The following is a 22825-nucleotide window of genomic DNA, read 5'->3' as shown; positions in this document are numbered from 1 at the left end:
TCGTATGCTTGCTTTAATTTAGCCACGTGACGGAATCGGAAGACACCTGCATCCGGTGACGTCACAAACTTTCACACGAGGAGACAATGTGTTGACGTTAAGAAAGAATGTCAATTTGCCGAGGGTTGCATTATGCATCCTGTTTATAATTTGAATGACTACAGCAAATCCCAGGGTTAGCTCTTCCAACCAACATGACATATTACGTCATTTGTTTTAAACATGTAATATTACTATTCTAACTATTACATAAGCTCGGCCAGCTATCTCAATTTTTTTTTACAAAAATTTAACAACAAGCCGAAACATGGTTATTAGGTGTGACTGGACATACGTATTATTCTTTGTTTAACTTTAGCCATAATCAACTGAGGACGAATGTCCAAATAGGCACAATAAAAAATAATAACAATAATGCATACAAAAAAGATATAACCAAAGCAAAAAGAAAAATGCATGATAAAACCAAGATCATATATATGGTACATTGCTAGCAAATTATTACATGGTACCAAAAAACAAAACAAATTCTGACTTACATATGATTCGGTAACTTGATAAAGAATAATTGTTACCTTTGTCAGAAACAAGATACTCAATTTTTAGTGCACAAACACGAATTCGTGGTACGTACACGTACCACGGTTTCGTACATATATATATATATATATATATATATATATATATATATATATATATATATATATATATATATATATATATATATATATATATATATATATATATATATATATATATATATATATATGGCTGATATATTTTATTAGATGCCCATAGATTCTGTTATATATTTTATTATATTTTTTTTTTTCTCTTTTCTTTTTTTAACATTCCGGCTTATATACTTTTATTAGATGCCGAGAGAAAAAATGACTTATATCCTTTTTTATTTTATTTATTTTTTTTAAATGTTGTTTTAAATGTATTTTTAACAATGCAAATGTAGAGAATTTCTTTAATTACATATTACTAGCGTACTAATCAGCTTTTCATACAAACATCTTCCCGACAAATTACTCCCTTAGCGAATGAGGTGGCCACTCATACAGCTTTGAACTGGATCAGATAGGGGGTATTGTCATGGCTATGCAACTCATTCCTATGTAGCTGCTTGCTGTGCCGTAACCTACGCCAAACAAGGATGTTCACGGCGATAAATATCATCACCGTGAAACACAAACTAGCCAGTATTATGGGGTGAAGAATTTCTTCATAAGTCGGTGACAGATGGTCCTTTTCGGTAAGTTTCATCAACCGCTTTGCCACACGGCCGTTGTATGGGAGAGGAAGTGCTGGCATTGTAGAGGTCCACGTGAAGTTCGCGAAGTAGGCTCGTTCTCTGATGATTGTCCGTAGGCCAGTCACCATGGAATTCGGGGAAGTCCCGATACAACCATCTGCTGCGACGAAGATGTGGGTGAAGGATGTGGATCCGTCAGGGCATGATACATTGAAGCCGTCCTTGTCGTATCGTATCCACGAGCCATTATTTAGTCTGCAATTGAATTCTTTATTGTCAAAGGGATAAAGCTTATCCAGACAATTTTCACTTGTATGGGAGAGAGCACCATCTAGCACTATACCTAACTCGCATGAATCCATTAAGTTTTTACGGAATTCAAATGAGTCAGCTGTACATATTTTTCTATCCATTGCGTCTGAACAGTGAGTTAATTGATTTAAGTCTTTAATGACCGTATATGTTTCCTTGTCTGGGGAAATCAATACATGTCCTGTCAAACTGGATATTACTGGATTTGAGTGATTCGTCATGAAAGTCGGAAATGGTGATATCCTGTAAGATTGCCAGGCATCAGAAGAATCAAAGGGAATTGTAATCCTAATCTTGTTATTATCTACGTTTACTGTAATTAGGCTGTAATAAAATTCTAGCCTATGTTCGTCTAACAAAGGAACATAGCCTAGTTTATCCCTTCCGTTCTCCAGAACTAATTTCAAGTAACGTATAGGCAACAAATGGGGCGACAATACACCTTTAGTTGCTAACGTGATAGCTTCTACATAATCCTTGGATTTCTCAATGAAATGTGCAATTCTGTTATGTATGTGATCTATCTTTGAATCATAATACGTTAATGTTGCCAACAAATCCTGTACTTCCATAATTTGAACGATATTATCTGAATGTTCATTTAACAAATCCATAATTTTATTGATTGAAGCTAACTGATCCCTTAGTTCTGACATAATCAATTCATCTTTATGAGTCAAGAACTCAATTTTCTTATTTTGATTACTAATTTTAAGACGATTGGAAATTCCTAAACCTAAACTTGCAACAGACCCAAAGATGCTTAATGCAGCATAAATGAACGAATTCCGTCTTTCTTTATGTTCGTGTCCTACAGTCCACACCAAAAGGTCATAAGGCAAAGATCCTGTCTCGCCAGTCTTATTTTTCAAGTCATCAGATAGCATCTCTGCAACTTTTAATGTTGATCCAAGCAAACTCTTAGTAGTCAAATGAAAATGTCTCCTATGCAACTCATCCAATGATGCAGAAAACCTTGAAATGGCGGTTTTTAAGCTAGTGACATCATTCTCTTGAAGAAAAATTGCTTGCATATGCACTTCGACAATTACGTTGGTTGATGTAATAAAAATGTCTTCTTGTCTTTCAACTATATTGCCATATTTAAAATATATATTCTTAGTCTTAGAACTCATCCCATACGAGAAAAATGTCTGAGCGAACAATATCACTCCCAACAACAAATAATTCATCTTGGAAACCTGTAATGAGAAAAAATATATGTAATTACTCCTGTATTAAAAAGAAAACTTTTAGTCACACAAAATAAAATTTTTTCTCACTTCTTTTCCTCTCTTTTCTTTTTAATTTCTTATGTGAGACAATGGTACTATTCTCTCATCCGTGGGTTGGGCTACGTTTTGAATTCTAAACCTATTGGCCGTTAATGTTTCCAAAATGTTAAATGGGCCTTCAAACTTAGGTGTTAGTTTATAGTTGAGCCCTTTTCTGACATTGATTTGAATATAGATGTTATCACCCACGGTATATGTTTTAGTTGGTTTCGCTATTTTATCATGATTCCTTTTCATTATGATTTGTGATTCTTCTAAATTCTTTCGAAGGATATCATATCGACTTATACTTGCCTTTATACAATCTTTTAAAGGATTTGATAGATTAGTTGTAGGCGTTAATACATGGAAAGGTGTTCTAACTGGGGTACCATACAATGCTTCATGCGGTGACATTTTAATTGATATATGATATGAATGATTCAGAGTACTCAGTGCCGCCGGTATTGCAATATCCCAGTTGGGGTCTCATCCCCCTAGTGTTACCCTCAATATATTTAATATCTTCCTATTTGCTCTTTCCACTAGCCCATTCGACTCTGGGTGATATATCATGGTATTAATCTTCTTTATGTTGAGGAATTCACACAATGAGGTAAGAAAGTGATTATTAAATTCACCACCCGAGTCTGAGATTATCATGTGTGGAATTCCATGTTTACAAATGTAACACTCGTAAAACTTCCTAGCGCATTCAATCGCAGTTTTAGTTTTAAGCGCTATTAGTTCTGTATATCGAGTTAAAGCATCTATAATCACTAAGAGGTGCTTATTTCCTCTGTCTGACTCGTAAAATCCTGTTAACAAATCTAAATGTATTCTTTCAAAGGGTTGATTGGGAACAGGATAAGCTCCTAGGCTGACAGGTGTTTTCGTATGCCCTTTGTTTTCCTGACATGTGCGACAATTAGCTATGTGTCTTTTTATATCTGTAAGCATTGTATGCCAATAAAACAATGATTTGGCTTTCTGTGACATTAATGAGAACCCAGGGTGTCCATGTAATGGATTTGAATGCAACCAATTCAGGACAGTGGAAATAAGTGAGTTTGGTACTACTACCTGGTCGTTAGTTACATGTGGTGTATTGCGGGTTTTCCTTGTCACAGTCCTACACAGAATATTATCTTTGATTATATAATTCTGCTGCTTATACTTTATATATGCCTTTTCTTTATGATTGCCTTTCAAAGCATTTATAATTGTTTCTATTTTCTGATCTTTTCTTTGCTCAGTCTGTAACAATTCAGCACTCCAGCCTAAATCTTCTTGTTCAGATATTGTTTTTACAATAGGCATGGATGTTGATATATCTATTAATTCAGCTAAAGGCTCCGTACAAGATGACACGGGGTTGCGTGATAATGCATCCGCAATGATATTTGCTTTCCCAGGTAAATACCCAATTCTTGCGCCAAAATCTTGAATGATCAAATGCCACCGAGTTCGTTTAGGGCTGTGATTGAAGCCTTTAAAGAACTCTGTTAGTGGTTTATGGTCAGTAAGAACCTTAACGGGATAACCGTAAATTATGAACTTAAAATGCACTAGCGAATTAACAATAGCTAGTCCTTCCTTGTCTATTACTGCATACTTACTTTCGGAAGTTCTCAATTTTCGAGAATAGAAAGCTATCGGGAAAAACTGTTTATCATATTGCTGAAGCAATACCCCTCCTACTCCTAAGTCTGAGGCGTCTGTTGCAACGAAGAATTCCTTACCGAAGTCAGGAAATTTTAAGATAGGAGAACTACACAGTTCATCTTTCAAAGTATTAAACGCCTGTTGATGTTGCTCAGACCATATGAAATCTACGCCCTTCTTCGTAAGATCAGTTAAAGGAGCGGCTATTATTGAATAGTTGCGTATAAAACGCCTGTAATATCCACTACAACCCAGAAATTGCTGTATTCCCTTGACATTAGTAGGTATGGGAAAATTACGTATAGCCGACACCTTATCATGGACTACTTTAAGACCTTGGCTTGACACCATGAAACCCAAATATATTAATTCTGTTTTGAAAAATTCACACTTACTAATCTTTACCCTTAAGTTATGTTGTCTTAATCTCTGTAGTACTAGTTCTAACTTACGTAGATGTTCTTCTAAGGTGTTGGAAAAGATTACAAGATCATCCATATAGGCATGCAATATATCCCCTAACAAGTCTCCAAACACTATGTTAATCATTCTTGTAAATGTTATAGGAGCACAACGTAAACCAAAAGGCATCCGTAAAAATTCATAATGTCCCCTGGCTGTGCTGAAGGCTGTGTATGGGATACTATCTTCTTCTAATGATATCTGGTGAAAGCCTTTAAGTAAGTCCAAACTGGTAAAATATTTATTCTGACCTAACAAAGACAAAATATCGTCAGTACATGGCACTGGGAATCGATCAGGGATCGTTTCCTCGTTTAGACGACGAAAGTCGACGCAGATACGCCATGTTCGATCTTTTTTCGGTACAACTATTAAAGGAAAATTATAAGGGCTATTCGATTTTCTAATGAATCCTTCCTCTAACATTTTACCTACTTCATCATTTATTTCATTCTGGAATTTCATAGGGAGTCTGTACGAGCGTACATATATAATTTTCTGCTTGTCTTTTAACCTTATTTGATGCTCGATCACATCTGTTTTTCCTAAGGATCCATCCGTAGTGGAAAAGACATCTGTATATTTAGTTAAAAGTTCAAAAATTTTCTGCTGAATTTCTTCGTCTTGAATGTCCTTACTGATTTTATTTTTAATAGATCGCAAAAGGGACTCATCCGCAACTGATTGAGAGTGATTGATTTCAGCAACGGTAAGAATACGATGTTTATAAACTTCTACATGCAAGATATGTTGATTTTTGTGAATTACTAAAGTGTTATTTAAATGATTACAGATTTCGATATTACATTGCTGATGTGAGCCTACTGTATAAATAGCTTGTGTGACAGACAATCCGTTAGTTTTCAAAGTATCGGAAAGGATTAATATTTCAGATCCCGGTAGTGTTTACTTTATTTGCACTATTAAATTCGAAGGTATGTTTGGTTCGATATATTGCGTGCAAGATGATATTACGGGTGAACGAGAATTCTGCTGGGTCGCGTATATTATTTCTTTATTAGTGAGACAAGTTATTGGTTCTTCAACGTACGTTACGGTTACATTTGTCGTCTCCTTTTTATCCAAAACTGACTTTAAGGTATTAAAAGACTTATAGAATTTCCCTTTGATATACACGCCGTGCTCTGCAGGAGCTAAGATAATGTTTTGATTTCCCATAGATGGGTATCCTATAATTACAGCTGGATACATATTAATGTTTTTCACAACAACAAATGTATCGGCAAACGTGCGATTACCGACTCTGAACTGAATATGAGTTATGCCTATGACGTTTAATTCATTATTTCCTATACCTGAAAGTCTAATTCCTGATTTTTCAATCGGAAAGTTCGAAAACAACAAATGATGCGTCTTCAAATCCATAATATTACGTGGACTACCAGAGTCAAAAAATAACGTAAAGGATTTGTGTTCTAAATTGACAGCATATAAGGTTGGCCGTAACTCATTTTGGCTTATTATTGTATGAATTCGTTGCAAATCTACGGGAGCATGCACTGTTTTACTTAATTCGGCCGTGTGTTTCATAGGAAAATCTATTGTCTCACAATTATCTGATAAAACATTAAATTGATTATTCAATACTATTGATGTTGACATAAATGACCTTGACCCAACTTCACTCTCTTCCCCTCTGGAGTTAACTATGTGGTATTTGCTTTGCTCTGCACATTCTGAAAATTAGGCTGACTTTGCGAGGTCTGGTTTGACGGCCCAGGCTCAGCGATATTTGAAGAAGTGTTTGTTTGTTTCGGACTCTGAACTGCATTGACATTTTGTTGTTTCTTCTTCTTGTTAAAATGAGGATTTTTCTTTTTATTTCCATATGGAACTGACTGTGGAATTGACTGTGTATTTCTAGGATATTGTTGTGTCTTATGCGCGTAACATTGACTATAAGAATGTGATGCTGTGTTGTGAACTGAACAAAATTTCGTTCTACAGTGTGCGCTTATGTGACCTTGACGTTTGCAGTTGTAACACGTCACTCCCGCTACTGGATTGTTAATTACGTTCACTGTTTGTGGTTTTGTTTCATTCTTAGCAAAAACTTGAGTTAACACGGGATCGAGATCTGGACACTTGGACATGTGTTTCTTTATCTGTTTATAGACATCCAATTCCGTACTTGCAGGTATTAACTTCTTATCAAAGCACCGCACTAAAGCTTCAGGCAACATAAGTGTCATGCAAGTTAAATACATTAATCGTAAAAAATCTTTCACGGAGATGTTATCGTTAGTAACCCAAGTGGAATTACCTAAAATATCCTGATATTCGTTAAGCCTATCAGCTATGAGAGCTGCTCTCTCAATAACATTAAGCCGATTCATAGTGGCTTGTTTAAGTGTATTTCGTAACGTTAACACTACATCCAAAGCTTCCTCACCCCCATAAATCGCGCGTAACCTAACTTTGAAATCATCCCAAGTAACTGCTTCCTGAAATGAAACACCTCTTAAATACGCACTCGCATCCCCTTTAGAAAAATCTATAAAACTTTTAGCTTCTTGTAATTGTACAAAAGGATCTACGATTTGTTTGGCATTTAAATGGGCATCAACGGATGAAATCCATGACTCCACATTTTGTGGCAAGAACCCGTTGACACGACCTTGAAAAGGAAGGATTGCTGACCTGGCATTTACAAGCGTCACAATTGGAGGAGGATTAGCCTGGCCTACACCACTAGGTCCAGGGGTAGGGCTGACAGGAGGAGCCATGACTGCTGTATTTTTTTTTTCTATCTCTTTGACCCCTTTCAATCCTATCAAAATATCTATATGAGTACAGACGCCCACTGCGTAAACGCATATGTATAATAAAATTTCCCCAACAATGTTACTAATCCCAAAACATTTCCCCCCAAGAGTTTCTGAAAGAAAAAGGAATTAGCACAAAGAAAGAAAAATTCTAAATGAGAATTCGGAGTTTCTTATAACAAAGTTTAGGAATTCACTCACCCCAGTAATAATTGACTAACGACTTGTGATAACTACACTTCACTGCCCAAACTGAAATTAATACAAAATCTCTGTACTTAGCTTATATATGAAGTCGACACGTCCTCTCTTTCTCTCTCTCTCTCTCTTGATGTTTTGTTAGCGATGTCTCGTTCTAGTTTCTTGTTGAATGAAGTTCTTCCTGGATATGTCTTGCAATTGTTGAACGCCAGTCCTTGGGTTTCCTAGGATGTTGATTGAAGATTCAAGTTGTATACTAACATATGTTGATGTTAGCTTTTCCGTTGGACTTAATCAAAATTGTAGATTCTTGTAGATAATGTTGAGTTCTTGAAGATCTTTATCAGGTTTTACAGCTTTTATTTTGAAGTCTTGAAGATCTTTCTATGGTTTTACAGCTTTTATGTTGAAGTCTTGAAGATATTTCTCTGGTTTTACAGCTATTATTTTGAAGTCTTGAAGATATTTCTCTAATTCTTAGAGTTTAACCGCTGTCTTAGAGTTTAATCGCTGCCACCATTTATTGGTGTGCTACTGTCTTAAGCACACATTTGAGTATGAGTTGTTTTCAGATGTATTTAAATGGATTTACTGAATACATCTTAATGGTTTTTAAGTTTTATTTTTATAAAACAACAGAGTTAAACATCTCCATCACTGGAGGAAGCTGTGTTGGTCCACATGACCAATTCTGGTGAAGTTTAGATATGAACTGAATAAATTACAGATATCGTATGCTTGCTTTAATTTAGCCACGTGACGGAATCGGAAGACACCTGCATCCGGTGACGTCACAAACTTTCACACGAGGAGACAATGTGTTGACGTTAAGAAAGAATGTCAATTTGCCGAGGGTTGCATTATACATCCTGTTTATAATTTGAATGGCTACAGCAAATCCCAGGGTTAGCTCTTCCAACCAACATGACATATTACGTCATTTGTTTTAAACATGTAATATTACTATTCTAACTATTACATATATGCTTCAAGAATAATAGGAAATGCAATTCCAAGTGTTATCACAGCAACACTTGTTTCAATAAATAGTGAAAAATTAAGATGAATGTTTTGGTATTTTTTCATTGGTATTTCATATATATATATATAAAAAAAAAAAAAAAAAAAAAAAAAAAAAAAAAAAAAAAAAAAAAAAAAAAAAAAAAAAATTAAATCAGACATGTTTCAACAACCACGACTTTCTTTCATAAATAAATTAATTTCTATAATGTATTTCATTATTCAATAATGTAATTTATAGAGACTTTAACTACTTAGCATCATTTATTCCAAGGAATAATTTGCTGTTTCATGGATTACCTAGTTCAATTATAAAATTCAGTAATTTTATGCAATATAAACGATTTAATAATTTAATTCCTGAAATACCCAGCTATTCCATGAAGTAACTGAATTATATACTTTAAAATAACACACAGCAAAGGTAAAGACTTATCTAGCTTTATAACTTAAAAGTACATTGATATTGCATTTTTTTTTCTTTTTTTTTTGTCATTATCTTGTATAGTACCAAGTATAAATATTTTCATTACTTTAACATGTTCGTAATCTCTCGACCAAACTGACAGACATATGAAATTATGCATGGCCTTAACCTAATTTTCAAGTCTAAAAGTAATTTTCATGATAAAACAAAAAAGAATGTACGAATAACATTTTTTTAACAAATATTAAAGTGGCTTTTGATACCGTTTTAAGGCTTAGACGGAACTCTCTAGAAGTGGAGATAATTGATTAGTAGCAAAGTAGTTTCATGATAATTCTAATATAATTTCTATACCCAAACTGAAAAAAAGCATATATTCTTGCAGAGTATTGAAAGGAGTGTGTATATCAAACAGGTGCTGAAACATTTGCAAGATTATATTAAATAATTCAAAGAAGTTGATACAGTTTTTTTTTTATTCTTTACCTTTGACATATAAATTACTGAGACAAAAATACCGATGATGAATATTGAATTTAGACTTATTTTAGAATAATGTACTACAAAACAGTCCCTGCATTACTTCACGTTTCTTGAGAATTCTGAAACATACAATGGTTCATATTGCACGAAGAGCAGTTTGTCATCGTCGGTGGAGGAATGGGACGTAATTCTATTTGGAATATCATATAAGTTTTTTTTTTAAGTATTGTTTTTCCCATTTGTTACAATTCATGGTTAGATGAAGCTTCAAAATAGTTTACTATTTAGTAAAATCTTTACCTTTTAAGTTAAAACGCAATACTGTGTGTTTTTATTACTACTCATATATGAGGATATTCTCCTCTGAATGGTTACCTTCAACAATTCAGACAAATTATAAGTTAGTACATCACATTTTGGAAAAAGTTTGGATATGAAGAAGAATGGAATACTTGTCACAGAAAAACAAGATGGTTTTGTTAGTAACAAATGAGAAAAATTTACTCCAACAAGAACTAATTTATCTTTCATGTTCCCCGTCGTATAACATCTCGTCAGGCATAAAAAAGGGCATCTGTTCTCCCACCCCAGCAAATTTCCTAATAAATTTAGTAAATAAACTTTAACCTGATTATTAATCCCTTATATTTTCTCTTACAGTTTCTGTTTAAATCTTCTTCTTATAATTGTTGATCTGAGTTTTGTTTAGAATATGAATCATAAAAAAATCTACATCCTATACTACATTAACAATTCTTAAGTATCTTAATTGTCTCCCAAAATAAGAATCTTTCGGCACCTGAACATCTCACTAAGTCAGATATGCCAACATTTTCTCTCTTCAAATAATCGTAAACAGAATTTTCATTGAAATTACCTTATCTAAATACTATATCATCAGTAGGCTGAAATCTAACTTTTTTTCTGGATACCAACTTACGATATTATAAATGGCTACATATTCTTCTGGATAGTTATAAACAATTGGAATATAAATAAACACATGCAAATTTAAAACAGAAGAAAGCCGATTGGAAACTTATAATTAATTAGTACCAATTCTTAGTGTAAAGGAAATACTATTTTTCAAGGTAAGTGAAGCCACCATCATTAAATCTGTCCAACTTTCTGCAATAAGGTCCTCATCACGAATATTAAGATATTGTTGGTGTATTTTAATAAGATCAAGGCTATTCTTGTTACATAGTCATAAATGACTAATAATTGATACCGAGGATCTGTTTCTTACAAACATGATACTTTTTGAAGAGAAGACAGCCATTATTGAACATTATCTAACAACATTATTTATAGTATATAGGAAATTATCAAAGCCACCATTATTCATGAATCGGAATAGAGTTACCAGTATATTAATAAGTAATAAGATGGTTGCATTTGGTGGTCTAAATAGCTAGATAGCTGAGGATATCAGCCTGAAATCCCATATAATGCCAAATATCAACCTGAAATCCCAAATAATGCCAAGGTGAGGACAGCTGTACTCGACAAGCTGGTCTTGTAGAACGCAATGTCTCATTGGTGGTTCTGATGATGGCAAAAGAGATCAAGATGTGGAAAAAGGAAAAAAAAAATACAAACGACTTGGGGGGGGGGGATGGCGGTGGCAGATAAACCCCTTTAAAAGAAAATAAAAGAAGATTTGTAAAACGATATCTACCAGACTAAACTAAAATGAATCACACATACAAACTAGAAATGACGGTCATTCCTCCCACACCAAATATTAAGTACTTTAGTAAGAAATATAAAAAATTCACTAAACTAAAACAAATCTAAATCCTATATGTATGGATAACAAAATAAGTCTCCAACTTAGCACAGACTTTTTAAATAGTTGAAAAAAATGAGAATGTTAAGAATTAGAATAAATGTAAGAAAACTAACATAGACGCCCGAATTATAGAAAAATATAATGATAATAGAAGTTACTGCATGATAGTTTTAAGATGTTATATCATCTACCGTACCGTAAATTCTTGCATAAAAACAAAAAGCAAATGTATCTGTTAGTCCATGAGCCACGAGCCAAAATTTTAGAAATTGGTACCATTTTGGGGCACTAAATAACACCATCTTTGTTAATGAAAGTCTTATGCCTGTAGTTCATAACAAAGTTTGAGGGGCTATACTTGGGTCACAGCTTTCCCTAAAATTTAGGTCAGCATAATATGAATTGTAATATTTCTTTTAGAAAAATGACGAGATGAGAGTATAGTTGACTGCGCTAATAGTAGTCTATTATCTAATGGCAGCCTTATGTACAACATATCACCAGAAAGCTAATAAGTTTTTCTATTTATTCACATGCATATTATTGACTTCTCTATCAAACGTTTTGAGTACTTCAAGATTTATTTTCAAATTTTATTCCCAATTTATAAGTATTTTCTCTGGCAATGCAGTTAATGCATGTAATCACACCTACAAATAATAGGCTTTCGTTTGTCACCATTTTTATATTACAACTGTATTCAAACTGGAGTTATAACCAAACACACAACACGATGTACACTTCGATAAACTCTGAATCTGAAAGTTATCACTATGAGAAACCGTTAACTATTATCTTTTAAAATATTGTATATATCAGACTCCGAAATGTAAGAACCATGAAAATATCAGTTATTCAACTGTCATAGAACATCATCAAATATAACAGTAGCATCACCAAATATCAGCATTGTCATCAGGTCAATCATCATCGTCTTCATTACTGTCACACTGGTAAGCATCTATCATTTTGTCAATTTCATCTTCAGCCATGTTGCTGCATGTTTATAAAAAACATACTACAGTACACTTAAGGGAATTGCTTAGGAACATACAGGTGGGTCTTTTTCTTTCTTTCTTTCAGTTGAATGACATTGACTGTAAGACAACCTCTGGAGCAGGAGAGCCAGTCATCAATTTGATGCTAAGATAACCATCTTTTAATGTCCATCCAAGGTTTTCTGGACTTGGGATGTTAGGTTTTTCTGGTAAACTACACCTCTAAATGACAGTTTGGTTATTTGCCGTTAAAGAATGCTGGAATATTGGGTCTTTACAAGGTGGTAAGATAACTGACTTTATTCCACATCACCTATTTATGCGGAACGTATGGAATCTAAGGACATTGACAGTCGTCACTGATGCTGTTGTGGGATAAATGTTGCAAGTAAAGTCTTGAAGCAACTTTAACAAGTTTCGGGATAGTTGCTATGGTTGGCCCAACTGTATCGTTGCTTCAATAAGGGCGCCTTCTGGGTGATGAGTCCGAGTGCTGATAGTTAACCTTTGCCTGAGAATGCAGTATCTAAATCCAGGATAGTGAAGGCATGCGTATTAAGTATTGTAGAGCATATATACCTGCCAAGTTGCAAGGCAAGTGTGATGTCAACATGCCTGATACACCCTTTAGTACCTTTTCTAATAGAGACTTGGGCTTTAATATCGCTACTAAAAACAAGTGCGAACACGAACACGTCTGTATCTTCTGATACCAAAATCACAGAGGTGACAGTGTGGGATACATGCTTTGCATGCATAATCCTTCTGCTGTCTGCCTCTTCATGAATTAAAAAGAGGTCATAACTGACTAAAATCATTCATGGTATATTTCATACATTTATCTTCATAGGAGACATACATCTCCATAGAACCAAGTTTTTCACGGTAATGTGGTTTCACCCATTCATCTGTAAGAAACGTTATGAGACTTATTTTGCTGTCAACTGATCAAACTAGGCTCCTCCACTGCTGAATTCTATGCCCAGATTGAATTCTGGAGAAATATATGGCACCATCTACAGACCTTGATTTCCTCTCTGCATTTTTATGTTGATTTCATTGTAGACATCAAACACTACATCTGTTCGTGTGATTCCTCTTGACAAATTCATGAAAGAAGCAAATATTGATTGAGCCCCTTCTGAAAAGGTTTTCTTGTTACCATTGATCTTTTAAATCATAGCCATTCCATCAGTTATGCAGGCTATTAGTGTGCAAATTTCATCTGCAGGTTGTAACTTCTTTTCTAGTGCGTTTGACAAGGAAGATTTGTCTGTCTGCTTTCGGGTTCCATAGCAATTGACCAAAGCCCAGGGTAGAGGGGCTAGTGGATGTTCCAACACAGTCTGCATGTCAAGATTTATAAAAGATGCACAAGCATTATGTGGCTAAACATCTTTTGGTCAGCTTTTAAGGTAAATTCCCTGTTAGCACCAGCAACCTTTGTTGATTTCTACATAATTCCAAGTTTTCAACTCCAACTTTGGCAAACAATCATAAAATCCTTTTGTCACTGAATAAAGCCTTTCAGAATTGAAGGCACTGTAAGCTACATCTGCTTTGTTCTTTGCAGACAAAGGGTCACTTTGCACTTCATGCGGTGCAACAATTCCAATTTGCAAGGTAAACTAAACCATTTGAATCCTGAAAAAAATGGTTCAGGTGTCAGCCAACAGACAATTATATACTAGCACATCCTACTCATCTCGAAGAATTCTACTTTTTTGTTGCAGAGTGGAAGATTTGAATAAACTTCTGGGATATAATAAAATATCTAGTTCTAAAATGACTATATTTAACAATACATCTGATCGTTTACATAGTTAAATAATTGAAAGCAGTAAGCTGAGTTGCCGTTCCGAAGTCCTCGAGAATATTCAACCACTCAAATTACCAAGTGGTCGTATGCAGTAATAATCTCTTCACCATATATCCCTTTATTCAACACTGACCTGAAATTTATGAAACAATACACTGTAAAAGGATATAAAACAGCATCTAACCCAACGCAAAAAATTACCCTTAAGAAAGTTCGAGCTATATAAAGAAAACAACTTGACAAATAACAAGCCGAGCACGATAATCTACTCGAATTTATATTAAAGGTGAAACAGTGAAAATTGCGTTTAAAATTGATAAAATACACCAAATACAGTATAATTTAAAATGTTCAAGGTCAAATTATAATAAATATTAATAGCAGACACGCTGGCTGCCAAAATTCATGAATGGAATTGTTAACTGTTATAAATTAAAGTATACTGAGCGTGCATAATCACCAAGTTACTCACATCTTATATCAGCCCGGCAGGAATAAAGCTACACTTTAATGGACGAGGTGGTGTGGTAGTCTCAGGGGTTCAAACTTCCGATATACGGAATAATACTCGGTTGCCGTCTCCATGAGCCCCATCGATGTCGCACTTATATATTACTTTGAGTTCATGAGGTTAAAAAAATCCAAATCCAGAGCGAAGATAATTCCCGGATAAAACCATAGGATCGTTGATCGGCCGGATATATGTATAATGATGGATCGACAAACCTCTCTCCACTCTGCCTCACGTTGAACTGATCTACCAGAACAAAAGAACTGGAACAGACTTCAGTTTTCTTAAATGTAAACACTCAATTGGTGATCTCGGTAGTTTACTAGCGAACTAGATTGTAAGTAACTGTGACAACAAGCTCAGTTTAGATTCCTCTAAAATAACAGAGATCACGAATTGTGTATTTGGCAAATTAAATAAATATAAAGCAATTTTCATTTTCACACCTAAGTAATGGAAATATTTAATTAATATGCAAATAAAAAATGAAATTCCTTTTCATTTTACACACTCCAGGGGAAGAGTTCAATAAAGCAACGTTATTGAACTATTACAAAAATTAAGCACAAAAATGTAAATAAATTTTTACTGCAATACCCAGCCAAATATATACAAAATTTACATTTCCACAGAACTAAATTATTCATTAATAAGCATATTTTTAGTTCTGCTTTCACTTTCCATGGCGGCTTTCCGTCGCACCTTATTTACAATCTGAAAAGAGTCATCAATAATAACAGATTTCCCAGACTGATCAGAGTTTACTTGCATTTCATTTACACTTAAAATTGGAATCAAAGAGCTTACATGACGCTTTACTAATTCGCGAGTTCTACCTTTCAATAAAATTGCATTAGTTGTCTCCCCAATAGTGTTCATTACAGTCCCCTTCACCACCGCTATTGGATAATTAAAGGGTTTACAATTTTCTTCTTTTATCAATACAATATCACCTGGTTTTAGTTGTTTATGCGTAACGGGTTTGTACCTACTCTTAACGTTGACTGCTTGCTTCATTAAATGAGCCAAAAATTCATTATTATAGGTTTCAGTCAGAGCCATTCGTACATTTTTCAATTTATTATAGCTCTCTTTAATGTGCAAAAGTGGCTCCTTATTTGCAATCCATTCAGAATCCATTTCTGGGTCTGGCTGCAAAGAGGGGATAAGATTAAGAGAGATCCTATCATAACCATAGATAAGTCTTTCAGGAGTTATCGGGTCTGGAATAAAGTCATCACTTTCATCTCTCAATCGTTCAAAAAATGCCACAGGTCTACGATTGACTTGATAAATTGTTTGAGCAACAATGAACTCAAAATCTGTATTCCAACACGTAATTTTTAATAGAGCCATGGATTAGTTGCTTCACCATTTTAACACAAACTTCAACTAAACCTCCCAATGGATGACAACCCTTGAAATATTGTTCAAAAGTGGGAGACTTCACATTATTTTCTTCAAAATATGCTTGAGTATCAGAATCCCTCAAGAAATCAGTCATTATATTTGCTCCAGCTACCAATGATGAACCTAAATCTGATAAGCACAATTCAGGAATGCCATATTCATAAGTATGGATCTGGAAGGCTCTCAAGAATTCTACAGTACTAAGATCAAAACATATCTTCAAATTTATTGCTCTTGACCATAAAAAAGTGATGCACAAAATCCAGACCTTAATTTTCTTCTGTTGATATTTTACCTGAAAGTATCCCAAGTGATCAATAAAAATATATTTAAATGGAATGTTAGGGGGTTCCAGTCTAAATTCTCTGTATGGTGATTGATTAAGTTTAATAGTTCTCTGTTTCACCTTGCGACAAGTAATACACTCCTTCAATACACGTTTTACAACAGAGAAGTAGTGCGGTACCCAATACTGCTTTCTTAATTCGGTTAAAATTACATAGCAACCTGAATGGGATAATGCACAATGTAAACTTAAAATTATCAATCTCACAAGCTCACTGTGCTTTGACAACAATATGGGATAACGGATACTTTCATCACATTTCCAACGAGAAAATTTACTCCTAACTCTCAATAAACCAGTCCTATCAGGATAAACATTAAGTTGATTAACTAGATTGGGGATATTCCCAACATTCTTGAACTTACTTGAAAAATACTTTTTCACATCTGCAAAGTGAATGTCTTGGTCAACTTTCAGGATTTGAGTAATAGCCTCTGTATACAAATTTGTTGAGGTTACTTTCATATGAGCGTATTTAACTGTATCCCTTTTATACAGTCTACCTTTTAGAATGTGAACAAACTTTAAAACTAATCTATGCACGGAAACCAGTTTGTAGAAATCAGAATATTTCTGTGGAGATATTAAATGCTCATTAACTTTAGCTATAGACGTGCCATGCATGACCTGATAGTTGCGTGCTTCCAGGGCTGAAAGGTCAGGTTTTGCCAAAGGATTTGGAACCTGAATATTCAAAATATCATCTCTGCTGATCTGCATATCCATATTAGAACACACTTTTAAAAATTTAGGTCCTGAAAAATAATTAGACTTTATAAGAGTTCTATATGAAACAGGTCTGGTGATTTGATCAGCTGGGTTTTCAATACCTGAAACAAATCCATAAATAATAGGATGAATTTCACAAAGTCTACTTATGTGTTCCAACCGATTAAGAATGAATATACTTTTTTTACTTTGCTTCTCAAGCTTATGAACATGAGAATTAATCCAAGCAAGAGAAACTAGACTGTCAGAATATAGCTTCAATTCTACTATATCTAATGGCGAAACACAAGCAGGGCCTACCAGATCTTTATAAAGGTCAATTAATACTTCCGAGCCCAATACAATAGACTGAAATTCTAATGAAGGAATTCCCTTAGCTGAAAGCGCTTTGTTGACAATTCTGTTTTTTGCAAGTACAAAACTAACTTCCAAAGAATCAATCTCTTGAATATAAACAGTAGTACCATATATATTTTTACTGCTATCAGTAAAGGCTACCAATCTATACTGACTATTCCTTCTTCCCACAAACCTTTGAATCTTTATTTCAGGAGATGCATTGACTTGTCTACAAATGTTTTTCCATTCCCTCAAAAGGCTATCATCAAGTTTCATATCCCAATCAAATGAGCCATCACACTGCAATTTGTGCAAAAACAATCTTGCTCTATTTAGAATTGGTCCTGTAAATCCAAACACATCATAGTGTGCAGCAATGGATTTTAATACTTTCCTCTTATTATCTGCTCCAATATCCAACTGCAAATGTCGGGTTCTTAAAGTATCATCTAAACGATTCCATACCATTCCCAAAAGCTTAACTTTTGTTGAGGTTTTCTTAGATTCATTTTCATCAATTTTATCCTGTAGTTCCTTATCGTTAGTGACAAACTGCTGCAGAAAAAATTTATAAGGTTCAAATATGTTTTTAAGATTATCAAATGCCCACTGAAGTTCTTCTGCAGTATTGGAGGTGATGCTACCATTATCCATATAGATTAGGGAGTATATGTGTCTCTTAAGTTCCTTAATTTCTTTAGAATCCATATCAGTATCAATCATAAGGATTTTGTACAGACCAAGCAAAAGCAAACAAGGTGAGCAAACTAAGCCAAAGGGCAATCTCAAATTTCTATATCCAACAAGAGTATAATCTTTCCGAGCCATATTTTTGAACCACAAAAATAGCAGCTTGTTTGAATCCAAAGGGGTCAAGCAAATATTTAGAAAAGCTTTCTTTACATCAAAACATAGCAATTTAGTATCAAAGCGTAAGTTCAAAAGAGCAGTGGTTATCTTTTGATTGATGCAAGGTCCACTCAACATGGCTTGATTGTGACTTAGTGTAACTTTCTGAGAGGGATCTCTTTCACTAAGGTTAGACAAAAAGACCACCCGACATTTTGTAGTCTCTCTCTCAAGCTTGAAAACTCCCAGGTGACCCATGAAACTGTGACAAGGATTCTCCAACAAAAACTGTTCCAAATTCTCTATTCTTTCTATGATGCCTAACTCCTGTTGTTCTTTGAAATATTGATCCATCATATTTAAGTAATCAGGATTCTTTATGGTGAATTTCTTTAAATTAGACTTCAAAATTTGAGTTGCCAAATGACGATTTTTGCCCAATAAATGTTTTACTTTATTATTCCAAATTAAGGGCATAACTAGTCTGCCGTCAGCATTCCGAGTTGTGTTACTGAGAACATAGTCAACAATTTTATCATTGTTCTCGACATAATCTTCTGGAATATTAACATCATCAAAATTCAATGTTTTCAAACATAAGTTGTCGAGAACTTCTTTGCTGGCTCTCTCAAATTCAGTGTCTATAATTTCTCCATTATGATCAAGTACCGCAAAATTAGCTCCAACTTCCGTATAACTGTTTGTCAGGGAAGCATTGCAGACATTACCCATGTCCTTAACTTCTTCACATACTATAGATAAAATATTAGAGCATGAAATATGGGCAACAGTGTCCTGACAATTCTTCAAATGTATCAAATTATGACTCATTTGATCCAGATTTCCTATGAGCATAATACCCAACGGAGTTACCGAGTACACAGAAGGTATATTACCCTCTAAGTCACCAAAAAGAACAGTATTTTCCTTAAGGCAATATGCAGAATTCGACCCTAAGATGAAATCTACGTCCATAATTTCATCCTTTCCATTCAACAGATATTTATCAGCAACAGTATAGCCCTTTTCAATAAAACCCTGAACAACAGATGTCAAACCAAGTAGTTTTAAACATGTTTTAATGGATGGTACACTCATAGCCTCCAATTCACATAATCTGTCCCCAATCATCATAGACACTTTATAAGAACACGTATTGTACAATCGGGAAGAATTAAATCCATTTACTCTTAACGTAATATTTGATTTAACAATTGGTAAATTTTCCCTAACAGCACACTCTTCAGTTATGAAATTTGATTGACATCCCCCATCTCGTAAACAACGGATGCGATTTCCATTAAGAAGGTCACAAGAAAAGGTGGGTAGAATTGCAAGACTACAATCATTTACCATCATAACATCCCTTGAGGCTTCAGCAAAAGTTATACTCGAACTCTTATCTTTTACTTCTACCTCATCTGACTTTGGAGGCTTATCTTTACCCTTCTTTGCCAAACCATTACTATCATTTGTGTGTTCTTTCCTTATATTACTCAAACACAAAAACGTGAAATGAAAAGAACCACAAAAACAACGTCTGGCAAAATAGAAATTGCACTTATCTGAAGAGTGATCCAACCGGGCACATTTTATACAAGCTTTAAGTTTCTTCAGCCTATCAAGCTTTGATTTAGGGTCCGGATATTTACTACATTTATGAACTGGATGGTCACCATTATCACAAAGAGAACAATGTTTGAATACATTAGCATTATCTTTCCGTAACTTTACGTTAGATGCTAAACTTGTGGTGGGGGTTGATTGACAATCTACTTTGGCTGCTAAACCAACAGCTGAATTAGAGGGACATGGTCTGTGTTTGGATCTATAATCAACTCGTTTCTGTACTTCCATATATCTCTCACTCGCCTCAAAGAACTTGCTCTTTATCTGATCCAAAGAAGGGTTAGTTTCATTTGTAATTTGCACAAGCTGATCTTGAAATTTTTTGTTTAGTCCCTTCCATGAAAAATACTGTACTACGTCATCAACAGAGATACTCAAACTTTTAATAGAGTCTTGTATAGAATTAATATTACCAATATACTCAAATGGATCAGATGAAAAATCCAACTTCAACTCTGTCAAACGCTGCAATACATTAAACTTGCGAACTGAAGGAGACGCAAGTGCTTGTAAGAGTAAATCCTTTGCAATAGTATAAGACTGTTGTACACTATCCAATGAATTAATCAAATGTGATGCTCTACCGGAAATTTGCTGTTTTAATACAAAAACTTGTCAAAGTCTGAATAATTATACCGCTGTACAACATCTTCAAACTGACTTAAAAACTTTGTTAAATCTTCACCATCTTGGCTACAGAACGTAGGCAAAGGAGCCTCAGGACTTTTAAGCCTACCACTATTACAACATGGCGATTGCGATACAGAAACTTTGGTTAAATTATACAAACACCGATTTATTTTGTCATCATAAGAACTACTCTCAGTAATTTCCCTTTCGTTCTCAGCAACAGCTTTGGCTTCGTCCGAAGCATTATCTTCCCATTTCAAATCTCTAATGATAACATCCAATCTGGAAAGTTCATCTTTAACTCGGTTTAATTTGATTTCAAGAATCTTTCTTTCATCTTCCGATTTACCAGACAAACTTGAAATGTCATTAAAAATAATATTCACTTGTCCTCTAAAATTCCCTCGTGAACTAATGTGATATTTAAGTTTATGAGACATTTTGGCACAAAACACAGATACTGCTCACAAAGAAATAAATGTTACAAATATATACTTAAAAAAAATCACGAATGCTAAACAAATCACAGCACGGCCGGTAATAACTAACAATATCGCCCGTAAATAATCGAATGTATTAAGAAATTGCCAAACAAGCAAAACTAAACAAACCACAGCACGGCCGGTAATAACTAACAATATCGCACGTATATAATCGAATGCATTACGAAATTGTCAAACAAGCAATAAAACTAAACACGAAACAACGCGCAGTAAAATGAAAAATTATTACCACCTTAAATGAAATACCAATAATTCACCAAACAATTCGTAATGAGAAAAATAATCCAATTAGCAAGTTACGACACCGAATGAGGCCACGGAAACGGCAACAGCAGCTTTCCAGCGCGCCCACCCGGGGGCGCCATTTGAATAAACTTCTGGGATATAATAAAATATCTAGTTCTAAAATGACTATATTTAACAATACATCTGATCGTTTACATAGTTAAATAATTGAAAGCAGTAAGCTGAGTTGCCGTTCAGAAGTCCTCGAGAATATTCAACCACTCAAATTACCAAGTGGTCGTATGCAGTAATAATCTCTTCACCATATATCCCTTTATTCAACACTGACCTGAAATTTATGAAACAATACACTGTAAAAGGATATAAAACAGCATCTAACCCAACGCAAAAAATTACCCTTAAGAAAGTTCGAGCTATATAAAGAAAACAACTTGACAAATAACAAGCCGAGCACGATAATCTACTCGAATTTATATTAAAGGTGAAACAGTGAAAATTGCGTTTAAAGTTGATAAAATACACCAAATACAGTATAATTTAAAATGTTCAAGGTCAAATTATATTAAATATTAATAGCAGACACGCTGGCTGCCACAATTCATGAATGGAATTGTTAACTGTTATAAATTAAAGTATACTGAGCGTGCATAATCACCAAGTTACTCACATCTTATATCAGCCCGGCAGGAATAAAGCTACACTTTAATGGACGAGGTGGTGTGGTAGTCTCAGGGGTTCAAACTTCCGATATACGGAATAATACTCGGTTGCCGTCTCCATGAGCCCCATCGATGTCGCACTTATATATTACTTTGAGTTCATGAGGTTAAAAAAATCCAAATCCAGAGCGAAGATAATTCCCGGATAAAACCATAGGATCGTTGATCGGCCGGATATATGTATAATGATGGATCGACAAACCTCTCTCCACTCTGCCTCACGTTGAACTGATCTACCAGAACAAAAGAACTGGAACAGACTTCAGTTTTCTTAAATGTAAACACTCAATTGGTGATCTCGGTAGTTTACTAGCGAACTAGATTGTAAGTAACTGTGACAACAAGCTCAGTTTAGATTCCTCTAAAATAACAGAGATCACGAATTGTGTATTTGGCAAATTAAATAAATAT

At 34.4% G+C, this 22825-nt stretch overlaps 1 protein-coding gene and 1 long non-coding RNA gene across 2 annotated transcripts; both read right to left on the bottom strand.

Moving 5' to 3' along the window:
* Nucleotides 1-14462: 14462 nt before the first annotated feature.
* Nucleotides 14463-15850, bottom strand: LOC137644921 (uncharacterized). The gene is made up of 2 exons (XR_011045234.1): nucleotides 14976-15850; nucleotides 14463-14636 (listed from the first exon to the last, which is right to left on the bottom strand). It is a non-coding gene; the product is annotated as an uncharacterized lncRNA (long non-coding RNA).
* Nucleotides 15851-16329: 479 nt separating this feature from the next.
* LOC137645358 (uncharacterized) lies at nucleotides 16330-21386 on the bottom strand. Its single transcript, XM_068378168.1, has 3 exons — nucleotides 20961-21386; nucleotides 17136-20910; nucleotides 16330-16931 (listed from the first exon to the last, which is right to left on the bottom strand). The coding sequence occupies exons 1-3, from the start codon at nucleotides 21384-21386 to the stop codon at nucleotides 16330-16332; spliced, it is 4803 nt and encodes a 1600-aa protein (XP_068234269.1).
* Between the last annotated feature and the right edge of the window lie 1439 nt (nucleotides 21387-22825).

This window comes from Palaemon carinicauda, chromosome 8 (assembly GCF_036898095.1).
Source record: "Palaemon carinicauda isolate YSFRI2023 chromosome 8, ASM3689809v2, whole genome shotgun sequence".
In the NCBI taxonomy this organism is placed as follows: Eukaryota; Metazoa; Arthropoda; class Malacostraca; order Decapoda; family Palaemonidae; genus Palaemon; species Palaemon carinicauda.
Note: the sequence above shows the minus strand (reverse complement) of the source record. Positions and strands in the feature narration are given on the sequence as shown.

Bases quoted from the DNA above. Each gene is read 5' to 3' on its own strand.
- LOC137645358 (XM_068378168.1), bottom strand. From the start codon at position 21,386: ATGTCTCATAAACTTAAATATCACATTAGTTCACGAGGGAATTTTAGA. The intron at 20,911-20,960 runs GTACAGCGGTAT...GTATTAAAACAG, and splicing joins TAAGTCAGTTTGAAGATGTT to CAAATTTCCGGTAGAGCATC. The intron at 16,932-17,135 runs GTAAGTTCAAGA...TATCCCATTCAG, and splicing joins TGTGAAAAAGTATTTTTCAA to GTTGCTATGTAATTTTAACC.